At 45.1% G+C, this 17360-nt stretch overlaps 1 protein-coding gene across 1 annotated transcript in view; it reads right to left on the bottom strand.

The window, feature by feature from the left end:
* The window catches only part of GPR137B (G protein-coupled receptor 137B), a 33730-nt gene extending 17112 nt beyond the window's left edge, over positions 1–16618 (bottom strand). Inside the window, exons 1-2 of the mRNA XM_075924805.1 lie at positions 16130–16618; positions 3953–4002 (exon numbers count right to left, since the gene is read on the bottom strand). Of these exons, the coding sequence (XP_075780920.1) occupies positions 3953–4002; positions 16130–16498 (419 nt within the window). The 5' untranslated portion in view covers positions 16499–16618. The remainder of the gene's footprint in view (positions 1–3952; positions 4003–16129) is intronic.
* Positions 16619–17360: the final 742 nt, after the last annotated feature.

Below are 17360 nucleotides of genomic sequence, written 5' to 3'. Positions count from 1 at the left end.
GGCTTAGCTCCCTTTCAGTTGGGTCTGAAAACTCCCATGCCTGTGTGCTGTATGAGGCTTTTTGTGCTGCAGTGATGTTTGTATGCCCTGCTGGACATTTTTACCTGGCTCCCCGGCAGAGCAGCTGAGGTACGCTCCAAGCTCTGCTAGCCTTTCTGCACTTGGCTACTGGATTGGGGGCAGCCAAAAGTATTGGTACTGTCCCGACACCCATCCAATCCTGAAGATAAGATGAGCTGTCACTCACAGTTTGTACAGCCCTTTATAAAATGATCGTCCCTCCCCTTTCTTTTATGATTTGAGAAGTGGCATTGTTATTGGATAACATAATTTCTTGGCGTTTAAGTCCAGAAGGGACTCTTTGATAATTTCGATTGACCTCCTGCTCCCCAGGGATCTTTACATTTCACCCAATTACCCCTGTACTGAGCCCAGTAACTTTAGTCTAATCAAAGCATTTCAGTCATCAGCAGGCTGAACAGTTCTAGCAATTAATGGATTCTCCCTGGGCCTGCAAATTAGCAACTATTGAAATGAATGGGGCAGGTTACCCCTTTCACAGGTACTGTATCAGGCTCTGCAACTGTGGACTGGCATGCTGCATCAGTTAGCCTCAGAAACAGGAACTGAGTGCATTTCAGCAACCATAGCAGCTAGATCCTTAATTTTGGTGAGTAAAAGCCAATGAATAAGAGGGCTGCCATATTATACTGACCCATGCTGGTCCAGTCCAAGCTCTGAATTTCATGGCATATCATCTATGTAGACTGCAATATAAACCAGAAATTCCAGAAACAACATGACTTTTTCCCTTGTGGATTTCCAGATGCAAGATTTCAGTACTGTAACAGCTCAGCTGCTTCTCATGGGCCCTCTTGTGGCCAGGGATGATGGCTGCAGGGCCCTTCCTCAGTTTCCCCCTTGATTTCTCAGTAACTCACATAGAAGCTTTCATAAATCCAAAACTAGCCCTTGTTGGTATCTGCTTTTAGAAAACAGTGACAAAATCAACACAATCTCCTCAAACCCAGCCTTAATCTGGGAAGAGTCCCTCCTTCCGGAGGAACTGTCTCTTCTTCGTTCCCTAGTCCTCTGGGGAGGACACAAGGCCCAGGCTACCCTTTTGTCTTTTCCCCCAAAGGGAAAAACTAAATTTCTAGCTGGTTCTTTCTACCCTGCTCCAAGCAACTCCTTCCTCAGGACCACACTTTCCCTGTAGCTTCACTCTACAATCTCTCCTGTTGGCTGTCCAAAGCCTCAGCTTTTCTTCTGCCTCAAAGGCACAGTTTAGTTTAGTCACAGAATCACCCTTCACATGCATTCTCTCCCCCGGGGAGGCACATCAACTCCATCACAGCTGAGACCTATCTCCCTTTAGAAGGCCAGCCACCCTGCAATGCATATGTTATGAATTTATAAGATCCAGCCTGTTAACTTGTAGTCCTTAAGTATCAATCCATTGTCCATAATCCTGATCTTGAGGATGGGACATTACTGGAGCTGTGTAACATTTGGTGGCTTTGTTGGGGGAGGGTCCATGCAAATGTTTTCTGTTATTTTTATTTCCATTTGTGCACGTCCTTTGAGTGTTGCTTTGAGCTTTGGGGTTCATTTGCACCCAAAAACTCATAGCAAACTTTGACTGAAACCACCAATTTTGTCTGGTTTAATCATGTGAAACTATCGAATTTCATATGTGCTTTCCACAAGAAACTATAAATTGCCTGAAGTCTGCTGGTAACAGTCTGAACTCAAAAGTGAATTTGGCTTAAGTGTTCTGTTTGTAACAAATGCCCCAAACCAGAGGAACCATTAGGTAGCTTTATTAGAAGCATAGATTGGCATGGGTTTAACAATAAGCTCCTTTGTCAAGTGTCTGATACTATTGGAGAGCAGAGGGGACGTTTTCTTTACATGTGTGCTCTGTGAAAGTGAGTTTTATTGATCTTTTTCCTATCTTGAAATCATATCATTTCTTGATTTATGTCAATACAAGCTGTGAGGACACAGTTACCCTCACAGCTGCCTTGTTTATGCAGTTGCAAAAATACTGTCTTCTTGTTTAAAACACAAGGGCTACGTCTACACGGCAGGGTTACGTCTAGACTGGCATGATTTTCCGGAAATGCTTTTAACGGAAAAGTTTTCCGTTAAAAGCATTTTCGGAACAGAGCGTCTAGATTGGCACGGACACATTTCCGCAAAAGCACTTTTTTCAGAAAACCATCCGCGGCCAATCTAGACGCACTTTTCCGCAAAAAAGCCCCGATCGCCATTTTTGCGATCGGGGCTTTTTTGTGAAAAACAAATCTGAGCTGTCTACACTGGCCCTTTTGCACAAAAGTTTTGCGCAAATGGACTTTTGCCTGAACAGGAGCAGCATAGTATTTCCGCAAGAAGCACTGATTTCTTACAGTAGGAAGTCAGTGTTCTTGCGGAAATTCAGGCGGCCAGTGTAGACAGCTGGCAAGTTTTTCTGGAAAAGCGGCTGATTTTCCAGAAAAACTGGCCAGTCTAGACACAGCCCAGGATTTTTGCGCAAGAACGGGTGTTCTTGCGGAAAAATCTTGTAGAGTGTACACACTTCACGCGCGTTCTTGCACAAGTAAATTTACAGTAAAGCATTGGAAAAGAGGGCTTCTTGTGCAAGAGTTATTCCTCTCCCCACGAGGAATAAGCCCTTTTGCACAAGAGCTCTTGCGCAAGAAGGCAGTGTGGACTGGCAACAGGGGTTTCTTGTGCAAGAAACCCCTATAGCTAAAATGGCCATCAGAGCTTTCTTGCGCAAGAGAGCGTCCACACTGCCATGGATGCTCTTGCACAAAAGCACATCCCTAGTGCAAAAACACATAGCAGTGTGAATACGCTCTTGTACTAGACCTTTTGTGCAAGAAGCCTGCAATGTAGACGTAACCAAGATGATGGGGAAATACCTATATAGCAACAGAGTTAGCTCTGAAATTTGGTACCATTCTAACAAGTTCTAGTCTAAAGAGGAATTAATTCAGGGACATCTATGGTCTGTGTTATACAGGAGGGCAGACTAGATGATCCCAGTCGTCCCTTCTGGCTTTGCAATCTATGAGATTTTAGTTCCAGGTACCGCCAAGTCAGCCTGCATTGCCATTTTAAACTCTTCAGGACAGGGGCTGCCTCTCTTGTTTTGCTTGTACAGAAGTCAGAACAGTGGGCTGCAATCCTCATTGAGGCCTATGGCTTCTGCCTTAATGGAGATTAATCAATTAAGCTCTCTTTCAACTTCTTTGACATACACCTTCATTTTATAATCTATGACCACCCCTCCTGCCCACCAACCACCAGCCATATCTCTTGACATAATCAGTCAGCCTTTACCACCTTGCTGCTCTAAATTGCTGGAAACCCATCCATCTGCCCCCTCCACTCAGTCACCAGATTGAACCCATCCTCCCTGGTTGCTTGTCCTCTCAACGTTCTTCCTTCTCCTACTAAAACATCTGACTTAATCCTCTCCCTGCTCCCACAACTGTTGCCAGACTGTTGAATGCTCTTTCCCCCTAACTATTGATGAGCATTCAGCTGAACTTACCAGATATAAAAAGCTTCGAAGTGAACTAGTCAGGGAATAGCCACTGATCAGAGAGTAGCCATTCTGAATGCTTTCTACTCAAATGTGATTCTTTCAAATCTCCAGTTGTATAAATATGAAAATGAAAGCCAGTTAAACAGAAAGATCTGATTACTCTATTCTTGAATAAACAAAAGCCAATGGTTGTAATGATTGCTTTGTTTCTGATATTTACATGGCAAGGATTTGTAAACGTATTAAAACTTCCTAAGTACTTTAAAAAAAATCAGATATTAAATGTTGGAAAGTTAGGCCCATTCCTAAACTACTGGCAGAAGTGGGCATCAAAAGCATCATTAACCATTTAAAAATATTTGCTACATGAAATGTTTGCACAGTTCTTACCGGTATTTAAGTAGTTCTGGAGAGTACTTTGACTTAGCTTTGAAAATCACCTGCAATAATAAGAGGGAGGGGGAGAAATGGCATCATTCACAAAAGAAATACAAATCAACAAATACAGTATGATCTTCAGGGAAACACCATCATACATCTCACAGGTTATCAGGATTCATAACATATTTTTTGCATTTTCAGAATTATCTGTACTAAAAAAAATTGCCACTTTAAACTATACCAAATGGCAAACCACCATTGTACAGATTCAGTTATATCAGAATAACTTAGTCTAGTTCAAGAATTTGAACTAACTAGATCAGTGTAAGACACTTTTATACTGGTATGACTATATTCACAATAGGACATATACTGGTTTAACTACATTGATAATGATAAATGACTATACTCCCAACCAACAAAATTATACTGGTACCACTTTTTAGTGCATCTCAGCCATTGATGACACCTTGGGCCTGAATCTCATTTACATTATGGCCCTTTCCCCTGGCAATGTAGCGTGGCCTTCCATTGGATAAAAATATCTGTATTCACTTTAGGGCCCCTTTACATTGCCAGAGCAGTGTAAATACAAACCAGGCTACTGAAATTTATTCAGTTCTTGCTTCAGTTATCTTAACTGCCAAAAGAAATGGTGTGTTTATGGAGAGAGAACTTGGAGGCATTAGTTATCTTGCTGTAAAATCTGTTGTATTCATTGCAATAAAATATATGAACCCAATAATCAAAAGTGTTAATGTGACCTGGAACCTATCCAGCATTAAACGGTTTTAAACATGATTCAGCATTTGGTATACACAGATCAGCCTGCTTATGCCTTGATACACCAATAATCATTTAATCCTTTTATTAAAGTTACAGAATAGAAGGAAAAAACAGCTAAGGCATTTGAAATATTGAGTATTAAATAAGGCTTTGTCTACACTGCGCAGTTTTGTGGACAAAAGTCAGGTTTCACCAACAAAACAGTGGCAAGGAAGTACACGCTGAAATGCTCCCCTACCAATGTAATAACCTGCTATGCCAATATGATAAAACCACCTCAATGAGCTGCAGAGATTTGTTTGTGACGTAGTTAGAGCTACACACAGCATCAGTGCAGAAACCGTGCTTGGTTTTGTTATCCTAATTGGCACACAGGAGGTATCAAACAATGCCCATTCTGGCTCATCCCTCCACTCAGTGCTTGTTTCCCTAGCCCAATACTGACAGTCCATGGCAAACTGCTCTGTGAACGCCACCATCAATCTTAAATTATTTGTTCCCATAGCAGAGACCAGGGCCGGCACCACTGAGTTGCTTTCTGGCAGCTTGTGAAATACGGCAGGACCATCCACACTGTGTTCATAAAGCTCATCCCCAGATTGGTCAGCAGTTCAGGATCTGTGCTGTTAGGCAGAGACAGCGGGTGCACAGTTGGCAAGGGCAACTGAAAAATGGTGCAAAACGAAGTAGGAAGTCTATAGAATGATGGGACAGAAAGAACTGCATCCTGGAATGGCAAGCAAGCACAACCCCTGGATGTACCACAATCTGTTCCCAGAGCTCTCAGGTGGCAGAGAGTGACACTAGGTAGTGAGTAGTACCGTGGGAGAGCTACCCATAATGATATCCACTCTCTCTGTTGATGCAGTGTCTGTAGATGCTCTGCACTGACTGACACAAGGAGCACTGTGTGGACATGCATAACCAGTGTTAATAAAGAGACTTGTGATCGTTGATATCAATTAAGTCAACTTAACTTTGCTATATAGGATTTCATTTTAACAGTTTCCCTTTTTCTTTAGCTGGAAAAACAACAAATAGTCTGGTAGCACTTTATAGACTAACAAAGCATGTCTGTACAGACTAACTTGGCTACCCCCTGAAGCTTTTTTAGCTGGAGAGAGTCTTTAGAAGGAAAACAAGCCCTTGTTTGACAGGCTCTAGAATAGTTATTACCTTGAGAAGGAAAAGAGAAAAAGTTACTTGAGCTTGACTGAAGCGGTTGTTGTTGCTTTAAAGTCTGAGCCCATTTCCTACAAGATAAAAAAAGAGAAGCACACGCAAGAGGGGAGAGGAAAGCGCAGCAAAGATTTGTTTTTAAACCATGCAGCTTCCGCCGCTGGTGTCAGACTTTCACTTGCAGCTGCACAGCTGGGAAAGCAGAGGCATGGCACGTCCTTGTGTTAGCCACTCAGAGACTGGCAAACACATCAGGCTGGAGATCATTGCTGGAAGCCTCTCTGCCTATGGTGGGCCACTCCTGGATAACAGTTAACCATTACCCAGTGACCATCACCCGTTCACATCCCTAATCCAAGTGAAGTGTGGGATTAGCTGGTGGCAGTGGAAGTGACAAAGCATCTATTTGCCTGGACTGCACAGGACATCTCTTGGGATCAGATGACGAATGCCTAACCATGTTACAGGAGAGCCCAGGGTCTCAGGAGATGGTGCAAGTGGCAGCCATGATAGTAGATTTCACTGCAGTGATTCTTAAGAGACTTCTTTTGTAAATTTTTGCCAGAATGACTTTTCTTTTTAAAATCCCCTAGAGGGGGTGATGGTAGGGGTGCCAATCAAACACCTTTGCCCCACCTCTTCCCTGAAGCCATATCCTGGCCTTGCTTCTTCTCTAAGGCCCCACCCTCTGCTCACTCTATTCCCCCCTCCCTCCATCGCTCGCTGTCCCACCCTTACTCACTTTCACCAGGCTGGGGTTTGGGTGTGGGAGGGGACATAGCTCTTAGATAGACCCAGTGGGGTTCAGAGTATAGGAGGGGTTCCCAGCTGTGTCAAGGGGTTGGGATGCAGGAGGAGGTGCAGGATCTGGGAGAGAGTTTGGGTGTGGGAGGAAGTGCAGGGCTATGGCAAGGAGTTGGGATGCAGGAGGGGATACGAGGTATGGGCTCTGGGTGGGAGTCTCATTGCAGGAGAGGGCTCTGAGCTGAGTCAGGAAGTTGGGGTAAGGGGTTTGGTCTCTAGGAGGCATTTTGGGAGTGGGAGGGGGCTCAAAACAGGGGTTTGGGGTGCTCTAGGGGGTTAAGGGTGTAGGCACCAGCTGGGCAGCCCCTGGAGGTGACTGGCATGTTTGTCGCCTCAGCTCAGCAGCAGTCAGGTGGCTGAGTGCACTTCCCCTGCCTGAAGGTATCACTCCCATACTGCCCCCCCGCGCCCTCCGGCCGCAGTTCCCAGCCACTGGGAGTTGTGGAATCGGCACTAGAATGAGGGCAGCTTGTAGAGATGCTCTGGCCACTCTTGCACCTAGGAGCCAGAGAGATGTGCCAGTCGCTCCTGGGAGCTGTGCAGAGCCAGGGCAGGCTGGAAGCCTGCCTCAGCCTTGGTGCTTCTAACCAGACTTTCAGTGGTGTATTAACATCTTCTAGATAACTTTCAATAGCCCCCTAGAGATCAAGGCCTCTTTCAGTAGACTCCCAGCCAATCTGGGAGGGGTGGCATCCCTAAGTGGTGAAAGAGCCCAGCCCTCATAATTTTAGCTCCACTTAGATCTAATTTCCAACACACCAGTTTTGGTTCATTGATTTCTGATTGCATATTTCTCTTGTTTACCGGGTGTGATCTTAACACAGGCCTTGAGCAATAGCAGCTGGCCTATTTGGACTAATTTAGTTAGTCTTTACCTTTTCTCAGCAACATTTATTGTTCCAGGTTATTGGGACGTGAACTTTCAATTGCTTTCCCACAGTTAGGCTCACACATGGGGGGTAAATTTGTACTCCCAATTATTACAACAAATTGTAGCCAAGAATTTAGCATTTTTAGTACAGGTTGGACCTTGCTAGTCTGGCACCCCCGGGACCTGACTGGTCCCGAAGGAGGGGATTTGCCAGACCAGGGAATGTCCTTCCCTTCATGGCCCATGCTGCCACTGGGCTAGGGCTCTAGCCTTCCCATGCTGCTCCCCTACCGCCCCCAGGGCTCTCTAGATGCCACTGGCCCCACTACTGCTGGTGCCGGAGGCCCATGGCCAGAGCTGTGCAACTGAAACAGAGCTCCACAGCCACCTGGTTCTGTGGCTGGGGCCAGAGCCGGAGCTCCCCAGCCGCTGGAGCCAGAACAGGGCCAGAGCTCCACGGCCAGGGCCAGGTCAAGAGCTCCCTGGCTGCCACTGGAGACGGAGCTCCACGGCCGCTGGGACCAGGGAGCTCAGCTGGAGCCAGAACTCCCCACCATGCTGCCCATCCTCCTCTCCCTCCCCCCCACACACTGCGCTCCCGGATGAGTCACCAGTGTCCCCTGTCTCGCTTCTGCCCTGCCGCCAGACCTCCCTGTTTCTGGGCTCTGTGGTCCAGGAACATCCATGGTCCATGACAGACAACGGATGCTGCCAGACCAGGAAGTTCTGGTTAAGGAATGGATAACCTGTAGCACCCTGGGAAGCGTGTAGAGATTTCTCTGCACGAGTGCAGAGAAAAAAATTGCTACTAATAAAAGTGTAGTGTAAGGGAGTAGGCATTCTTCCCACCATGTCACCAAAGCAGAAAAACAGAATCAGATTATGCCATGCTTAATCACATTGGACAGTATCTTACTCCATGAATAGCTGCATCGATATTAATGCATCTAGTTGCAGAGTAAGGTACTCTTCTGCATGGGTAAAGAGTTTCAGCATCTGGCCCTTACAGATTTTCTCGATGGAGCTGTATCTTTCTGTTTTTAACACTTGTTTAGCTCAAAGACCCTATAAGAAGTTTGAAGAAAAGACTAGCTTTTAAAGATTCAACAGCCTTAGTTTTTCATTGAAAGGAAGAGGCTATCTCTATACTTGCACTTGATCAACAAAAGACAAAACTAAAAGGCTGCATCTAGACTGGCAAGATTTTGCGCTTGCTTTTGCGCAAAATCTTGCCGCCTGTCTAGACTGGCTGCGAGTATTTGTGCAAGAACATTGACTTTGTACTGTACAAAATCAGTGATTCTTGCGCAAATACTCCGACGCTCCCACTCAGGGATAAGCCCTCTTGCTCAAGTATTCTTGTGCAAAAGGGCCAGTGTAGACAGACAAGTTAATTTCTTTTGCAAGAAAGCCCAATGGCTAAAATGGCCATCGGAGCTTTCTTGCGCAAGAGAGCGTCTACACTGGCACGGATGCTTTTGCGCAAAAGCAAATCTTTTGCGCAAAGGAACATGACAGTATAGATGCTCTCTTGTGCAAATACTTTTAACGGAAAAACTTTTCCGTTAAAAGTATTTGCACAAAATCATGCCAGTCTAGATGCAGCCAAAGAGTTTACTGGACAGTTTTATAGCTCAAGCTGTGTACAGGCTTATGCACTAAGCTCCAGACTTCCCAGGTTTGGTTCTGACTGTCCACACTACCCCGTCATAACTTAGGGTATGTCTAGACTATGGTGCTATTTCGGGATACTGGAAGTATCCTGATATAGCAACACAGCGTCTTTAAACACACCTGCTATTTCCTGAAATGGCAAGTGCGCTATTCCAGCATCCCTGCAACCCCCGTTCCACAAGGGTTAAGGGATTTGTCAGAATAGTGCCTTATTTTGAAATTTGACACTGTCTACACAAAATAAGCTTTTTCAAACTAGACTCAGAATAAGCTACACAATTTGTGGAGCGCAAATTGTATAGCTTATTCCAACAGAAGGGTGCTGTCTAGACATACCCTTAGACAGCCCCAGCTAGAGCTGTTTAAGTTGTACCACAGGCCTCTCTGGCACCAGGAGTGTCCCAGAATCATAAGTATGAAATACAAAGGTGGTGATAGCCACTGACCACTCTCTGGGGTTGCAAGCTGATGCAGCCAAGAATCTCATTCTTATAGCCTGACTACAGTGGGGAAATTATCCATTTTTAACACTGAACATTGTGTTATTTGAAACCAATGGCCAAGAGGCACAGTATAGACCCAGCGTTGAGGTGACCCAGCTCATTTTTACTGAACTGGATCCAAGACTCACCCTCAGAGTAAGGAGTGGAACAGGACTTGAGTACAAAATAGGCCTTGGGCAAGACTTTTGCATAGGCATGCAGTTCTCATTTCAGGGACCTATGAAGTAGCATGTCTTTTGCCCGTCTTTGCTCTCAGGGCCAACTCGGGGGGGGGAGGGGGGAGGGGGAGGGGAGCTGCTGAACGAGGGGCAAACCGCCCCCCAGGCCTTGCGTCTTCTTGCCCTTGCTCTGCCTCCACCCTGTCCCCACTCCTTCCTGTAAGCCCTGCCCCTGCTCTGCCCCTTCCCTTGCCCAATACACCCTTCTCTGAAGCCCCCGAGCTATGTGTGCTGGGGAATTAACAGGGAGCTTGTGTAGGGTGGCAGTAGGGGTCAGCCACCTCACACTCATCACAGCGGTGGGAGCTGGAGCAACCCAGCAGCCTGCTCTGCTCTCCTGCCCATCTCCCAGACTGCTGCGCTGTAGTGGCTAGAAGTGGAGCAGCCTTGTCTCAGCCTGTTCCACTCCCCCAAGCCCTGCATCATCAAGCCCCGCAGGTAATCCCCCAGGCTATCTTGGACCCACAGATCCCATCCATCAGACAGTTGAGGTGGCTGCCACAGGGGACCCCCCAAAGCACAGGGCCTAGGCCGGCTCTCCTGAATCCTCCTATGGATGGGACAGTTCTGTTTGCACTCTCCTCCCTCCTCCATGTTCCCTGCAAGTTTGTCTTCACACCTTGAAAGCACTTGGCAACCCCCGCTCCTATCTGCCTTGTCTCACAGCTTTTGCAATACAGCAGCCATTGCTGGATGCAATGCCATAGGCTAGGGCTGTTTACCATCAAGTCACTAACATTTGCTTGGTAAAAACACCTGAGCCCCATTTATGGCAGCGGCTTAGCACCAGTGCAGGTATAAATGTTTCTAGTATAGTTGTACATCAGGAATATTGTCTTACATTTTACCGCATGTAACGTTACTCCTGGGAAGCACCTGGTACATTTAAAGTGCTATCTAAATGAGTAAATGCTGAGGCTCTTGTGACTACCTCCAAAACCGCAAGACTTGTATTGGTTCCACCTTGTCAGTGATAATGAATGTAAAGCAGAGGGAGAAGAGAAATGGACCCTGACCAGGGAGATTGCAAATAAAAGGTCTTGAATTCCAGACCAACCTCCCTCTCACTTCATTTAAAGTAGGAAATAGAACTGTTGCTGAGTTACACAATGGTTGTTGTTTTTGAACAGCTAAAATAAACTTGTGGGTCTAGGGAGGGGCAGGTGTCAGGCAGGCAGAAATGCAGGTTTTGCAGACACCCCTAGTAGGCAGGCATGCACTCTGCCACATATTATCTGATGTATCAAAGGGTTGCTATAGCTCATATTGTGTAATTATTTGCAGGCATCCTGCTATTGTTTTACACAAGTAATATCCTTGTTGTTTGTTTTGGTCTTACATTAACCTGACATGTAATTTCATAGCTTCCAAGCAGAGGAACTTTACTCTCAAAGCAGTGGGTTCTATTATGTCCTATCTTTAGGAGACTAACGCATGGATACAGAAGCAGGATTAATAAATGATGTTTGTCTCCCTTTGTGAAAACATGCACACTTCCTGCAGCAATTGGTTTTGGAGAAGTGATAGTTACTAACTATGATATATGCTTTTTTCTAGCATCCTTCACTACTCTGCCACATTTAGATTATCAAAAGCCCCACAGTAAAGGTCCATCTCCTCCAAAGCAGCAGCTAGTACTGAATCCAAAGAACCTTAGTATCAGTCAAAGCCATGTTTATCTGTAATTGCTTTTTCACTGGTCCCACAGGTTTGACACCCTCTTCTCATGCATTACAATTCCTATGGGCTGTGTTTAGACTGGCCAGTTTTTCTGGAAAATCAGCCACTTTTCCAGAAAAACTTGCCAGCTGTCTACACTGGCCACTTGAATTTCCACAAAAGCACTGACGTAAGATTGTCAGTGTTCTTGCGGAAATACTGTGCTGCTCCTGTTCGGGCAAAAGTCCTTTTGCGCCGAACTTTTGCACAAAAGGGCCAGTGTAAACAGCTCAGATTTGTTTTGCGCAAAAAAGCCCCAATCGCGAAAATGGCGATCAGGGCTTTTTTGCGGAAAAGCGCGTTTAGATTGGCACGGACGCTTTTCCGCAAAAAGTGCTTTTGCGGAAACGTGTCCGTGCCAATCTAGATGCTCTCTTCCAAAAATGCTTTTAACGGAAAACTTTACTGTGGTGATGGGAAGCAGATGCCCTGGCCCCAGTTGCCGCCGCCGCCGCCTCCTCCACCTCCTTCTCCTTCTCCTCCTACAAGTGATACAGGGCTCAGGGGAGCAGGCTGAGGCCAGGGTCAAGATGCACCGCTTCCCACCACCATGGTGAAGCAGAACACAGCAGGCTGAGAGATGGGCAGCAGGATGGAGCGGAGCAGGTTGTCAGATATCCCTGGATCCTGCCGCTGTGGTGAGTGCAGGGGAGGCCGACTCCTGCTGCTGCCCCATGCCAGGTTCCCCTGTAATCCCTGAGGCCACGCTAGAGTTCCCAAGGCTAATAGGGGGACCTTCCTGTCCATAAATCCAAAGCATGAGCCTGGGCAACAGCCCTGAATCATCCTGTGGTCATGACGGCTGTAGGCACAGTTGAGGCAAGGGCCCTTGCTTATTCCTGAAGAGGAGCTCAGAGTAAGCTTGAAAGCTTGTCTCTCTGACCAATAGAAGCTGTTCCAATAAAAGGCATTATGTTACTCACTTTGGCTACGTCTACGCTGGCGGCTTCTTGCACAAGAACATCTTGCGCAACAGTTCTTGTGCAAGAACACGTCCACACTGCCATGTGCGAGATGTGCTTTTGCGCAAGAGCATATATGGCAATGTGGACGTTCTCCTGTGCAAGAAAGCTCTGATGCCCACTTTAGCCATAGGGCTTTCTTGCGCAAGAAACCCCTGCCATGCGTCCACTCTACCCTCTTGCACAAGAGCTCCTGTGTAAGAGAGCTTACACCTGTTAGAAAAGAGCGTAGCTCTTGCGCAAGAAGCCCTCTCTTACCACGTCCTACTGTAAATCTTCTTGCGCAAGAGCAGGCAGGCAGTGTGGACACTCTGCGGATGCTTGCACAAGAACGGCCGTACTTGTGCAAGAACCCGCCAGTATAGACATAGCCCCCATCTCTCTTATTCCAAAAGACTGCAGTAGTGGCTAACTCCCCATCAAGTTCAGACAGCTTTTACTTTGCAAATTATCCTTGAGCATTTACCAGTTAAACCAGTTTTGTTGTTTAGCTAGGAGAATTTGAGGATCTCCTTTCCCTTCCACCTCCACCGTTAAATGGAAAACATTTGCCAGCTTCACATCTTTACTACCTCTGCTATATGCTTCTGCTAGTTACTTTCTTTTCTTCAGAACAGTTAACCAGCTTGACTTTGCAGCTGTGCCTCACTGCATGAGTCTGGTTTTGAAGGGGGGAGAGGGTGAAAGTGGCCTCTGAACAGGTTTGTGAGGTTAAAATGATTATCAAAAACAAATGCTGTCTCCCTACCCTTTTTCACACTAGTTCTTGCTTGTCTTCTGTGGAAATGTAGGTGCACATAAAAAAAAAAGATAATCTGAACATGTTCAATTATAAACCAAGCCATCTCCTAATTGGTTGGAAGAAAGGAACTAATAAAAGTGAACTAATAAAAGTGAACTAAAAATGTATACATTTTTTCCATGTATTACGTTAATTCTCACATTGGCTGTGCTTGTGTTTCTTAACTTCTTGTTTTAGCAGGGTGGAGTCTGATTTCAGATGGGACTTTCCATGGGATTAACTAGCATGGAAGCAAACAACAATAAATACAGTAATCATGTGCTTGTGAGTAGCACCTTCCAGTCATTATTTGTAAAGGCCTTTGCAAATTTCATTGTAAAAGCCTCACAACACCATGTCAGTATTACAATCTTTTTAAAGAGGGCCAAAGTAAGGCTTAGAGAGGTTGTGACTTACTTGGGGTGACCCAGCACAATCAGGGTCAAGACTGGAATTGATGAGTCTTAACTTCATTTCCTCCTTTAATCACTAGAGTGTAGTGGGTCTCAATCAATTTACCACTGTGGAATCCATGTGAGGCGTCTTATATATTAAGTTGGCTCCGGTTATACAATATCTATCTATATTCTACGGCTGCGTCTAGACTGGCAAGTTTTTCCACAAAAGCAACTGCTTTTGCGGAAAAACTTGCCAGCTGTCTACACTGACCGCTTGAATTTCCACAAGAACACTGACGATCTCATGTAAGATTGTCAGTGTTCTTCCAGAAATACTATGCTGCTCCCGTTCGGGCAAAAGCCCTCTTGCGCAAATGCTTTTGCGCAAGAGGGCCAGTGTAGACAACGCGGTATTGTTTTGTGCAAAAAAGCCCCGATCGCGAAAATGGCGATTGGGGCTTTCTTGCGCAAAACCGCGTCTAGATTAGCATGACGCTTTTCCGCAAAAAGTGCTTTCCGTTAAAAGCATTTGCAGATAATCATGCCAGTCTAGACATAGCCTACTTGTATGGCCCTGAGGATGCCACATGGACTGCAGCTGTGTGCTGATTGGGCTGATTGGGATGCTGGTTTAACTGCACTACTAGACTATCAGAGGGGTAGCCGTTGCATCTGACGAAGTGGGTCTTTGCCCATGAAAGCTTATGCTGCAACACTTCAGTTAGTCTATAAGGTGCCACAGGACTCCTCGCCGCTTCTACTAGACTATATTCATTATACAGCTCCAACGGCTACTAAGCAGCAATGTTATAATCCAAGTAAAATGAAAATGTGAGTACATACATATAAACTTTTCTGGATTTTCCCTGAGATAAAAGGAAACAATTACCTGTGCTACTAAGCCCCCAGCGCATTCTCTGTGCTCACTTAATCCCTAGCTTCTTGGCCAGGGGCCAACCTACTAAATTCTCCTTTCAAAAGACTTTAATGGGAGTTGCATGCATGTATGAATTTGGCCCGAGGATGCCATTTCGTGACAATGGCTTTTGTGTGATGCTGGACACTTATTTCTTGGAAACTGGACCATTCCCCCAATTGATTCCACAATTATCCATGAATCACTGTCACTGTCTGCTTTCACATTTACCACAGTTAGGGCAGTTCTTATTTGGTGGCTCTCAGTTTCAAAAGTCAGGCTCTTGTCTTTAGTAAGATTATTTGTAATTTGCAGACCAATACTAGGGAACCAATTAGAAGGTGTGTATAAGAAATCAGTCCGGTCCCAGTTTAGGACCTAAGTAGATAGTCCTAGTCCACATCACTAAATCTTTATTACAACCAGCACTTCAGTAGGTAGTCTCAGTGGCGTATTCAAGGATTGAATTGGCAGGAAGATTACCCATAAGGTCCAGCTATGCCAGGAAGGTGACCCACTGCAGATACAGGTAATCTAAGGGCAGGATTCAGAGGAAGGCTGGCTTTGTGGTTAAGGCACTAGGACTCCTCTCTAAGCTCTAACCCCAGCCTTGCCCCCATGCTTCTTGTTCAGGCAAACTTTTTGTATCAGTTCTCCATTTGTAAAAAAGGGATAATACTGTCTTTCCTCAATTCCGTCTTATCTGTTTACACTGTAAGCTCTTTGAGGCACACTCTTATTGTGTGTGTGTACAGCACCTCATGTGGAGCTCTTATCTCAGTTTTAGGACCCCCCCCCCCCCAGTCTCAATTAGAGGGCCCTCCCCCTCAGTGCTACTGTAATACAAATAAGACTAATAATTTATGCCTGCAATAGGAATCTAGTTAACAATTCTATTACTGGTACACAAAGAGAAATAGAATCCAGCTCAATAACTCATACTGGCCTTGCAAAGCCTTCTGCAAGTAAACCACAAAATCTCATTTTTTTTTTTTTGGTCAGTGAAGCCATGAGATAGGCTTCCTAATGAACATCTGAGGCAGGAGATTTTGCAGAAGAGCAGAACTGCACTTTAGACAGCCACTGTAAAACACAACCCTAAGGTTTCTAGTACACATTTGTTCAGACCTAGGTTAAATGTTACCTTTACCCAGGCAACAGATTTATTACTTCTCCCCTGTGTGGCTGCTTCATTATAGCATTTGTCATTTGCCTTCCAAAACACAAAGTTCCAAATTAAGTACATTACATGTACTTTTTTTCCCCTGCCTGAGTACATCAGGAAATCACATTTCTCTTGCAACCCTTTAAAAAGTAAAGCTTTACAATTCTGTAGTCGGTACCCAACCAAGGCATAGAAATGTCCATTCCTTACCTGAGTGAAGTAAAGATTCATCAGTGTCAGTGTGAAAAACTGGAGGCAAACTGGGAAGCAGTAGAGAAACCAAAAGATGAAGGGTCGGAGAGAGTTGGCTGTGACAAAATCTTTGAAGTAAAATGAAAAGAGCACAGTCCTAAGTGAGGCCCAAAATAGGCACAGAAACAGAAAGACAGTTTGGTAACTGAACCTCTTGTGCCTGTAGTGGAGGACCAGCCAAAGTTGGATGTAGATGAACACAAAGAGGAGGGAATAAAAAGCAGTATATACAATGGTCAGGCCCAGCGTTACATACGGAGGGACAGCTGGTGTCAGGGTCCCTGGCAGGGTGTCATTTTTCAGTGAATCCCACTCAGCAGCCTCCATTTGAGATCAGAAATTGTCAGAGTTCCTTATTAAGGTTGGCTGCTTCTGCTCCTGCCTCCTTTCATCCTCCTACAAGCAGCATAAGAACCAAGAAAAAGAAAGAAAACAAGCTGCACTTCCTCTTTGGCAGCTCACTGAAGGCTGGTAGCACATGATCACAATTCAGAATGATTCATGAGAGCTGCCTGTGTCAGCAATTGACATGGAACTATTCTGAAGGCTGCTCTTTGCCGATGTTTGTGGACAACTCCTATTCATTGTTCAGAAAATAAAAAGACCCATCACCAGCCTGAACAGTTTATAACCAAACCCTTTCCTAAACAAGCTAATTTTGATTTAAAATGAATTCAGTAACACGGGTGTTAAAGTAGGAAGTCACTAATTGATTTTTACTAGCAATATCCAGGTCAGATTCTGTGTTTTAGGAGTTGGGGAGGGGGGGAGTTAACAAACAATTTATTTGCTTCTGTTTAACTAAAAAGAATTATAGGAACTTTTATTCAAAACTCTGTGGTAAACTGTTGGACTCTGGATCTTTATTACAGAATCCTGCAGTGCTTGGTAGGGAACATACAATTAGAACAGCAAACTGATCGGACAACCCATCTAATATTATCTCTTTTTCTATTAATGATAAATATCAGATATTTCAGGGTGGGGGGCAGGAGCAGGGGACATATAAGACCTAGCATTGCCAACCCTCCAGGATTGTTTTGGAGTCTCCAGGAATTAAATATTGTTCTTAAAGATTATGTCATTTGATGAAAGCTCCAGGAATATGTCCAACCTGAAATTGGCAACTCTACATAAAATTGGCATAAGACTTTTTACCTAAATGTGTCTGTCTCTTAACAGGAACAAA

Source organism: Pelodiscus sinensis, chromosome 3 (genome assembly GCF_049634645.1).
Source record: "Pelodiscus sinensis isolate JC-2024 chromosome 3, ASM4963464v1, whole genome shotgun sequence".
In the NCBI taxonomy this organism is placed as follows: domain Eukaryota; kingdom Metazoa; phylum Chordata; order Testudines; family Trionychidae; genus Pelodiscus; species Pelodiscus sinensis.
This window is presented reverse-complemented; position numbering and strand designations above follow the sequence as displayed.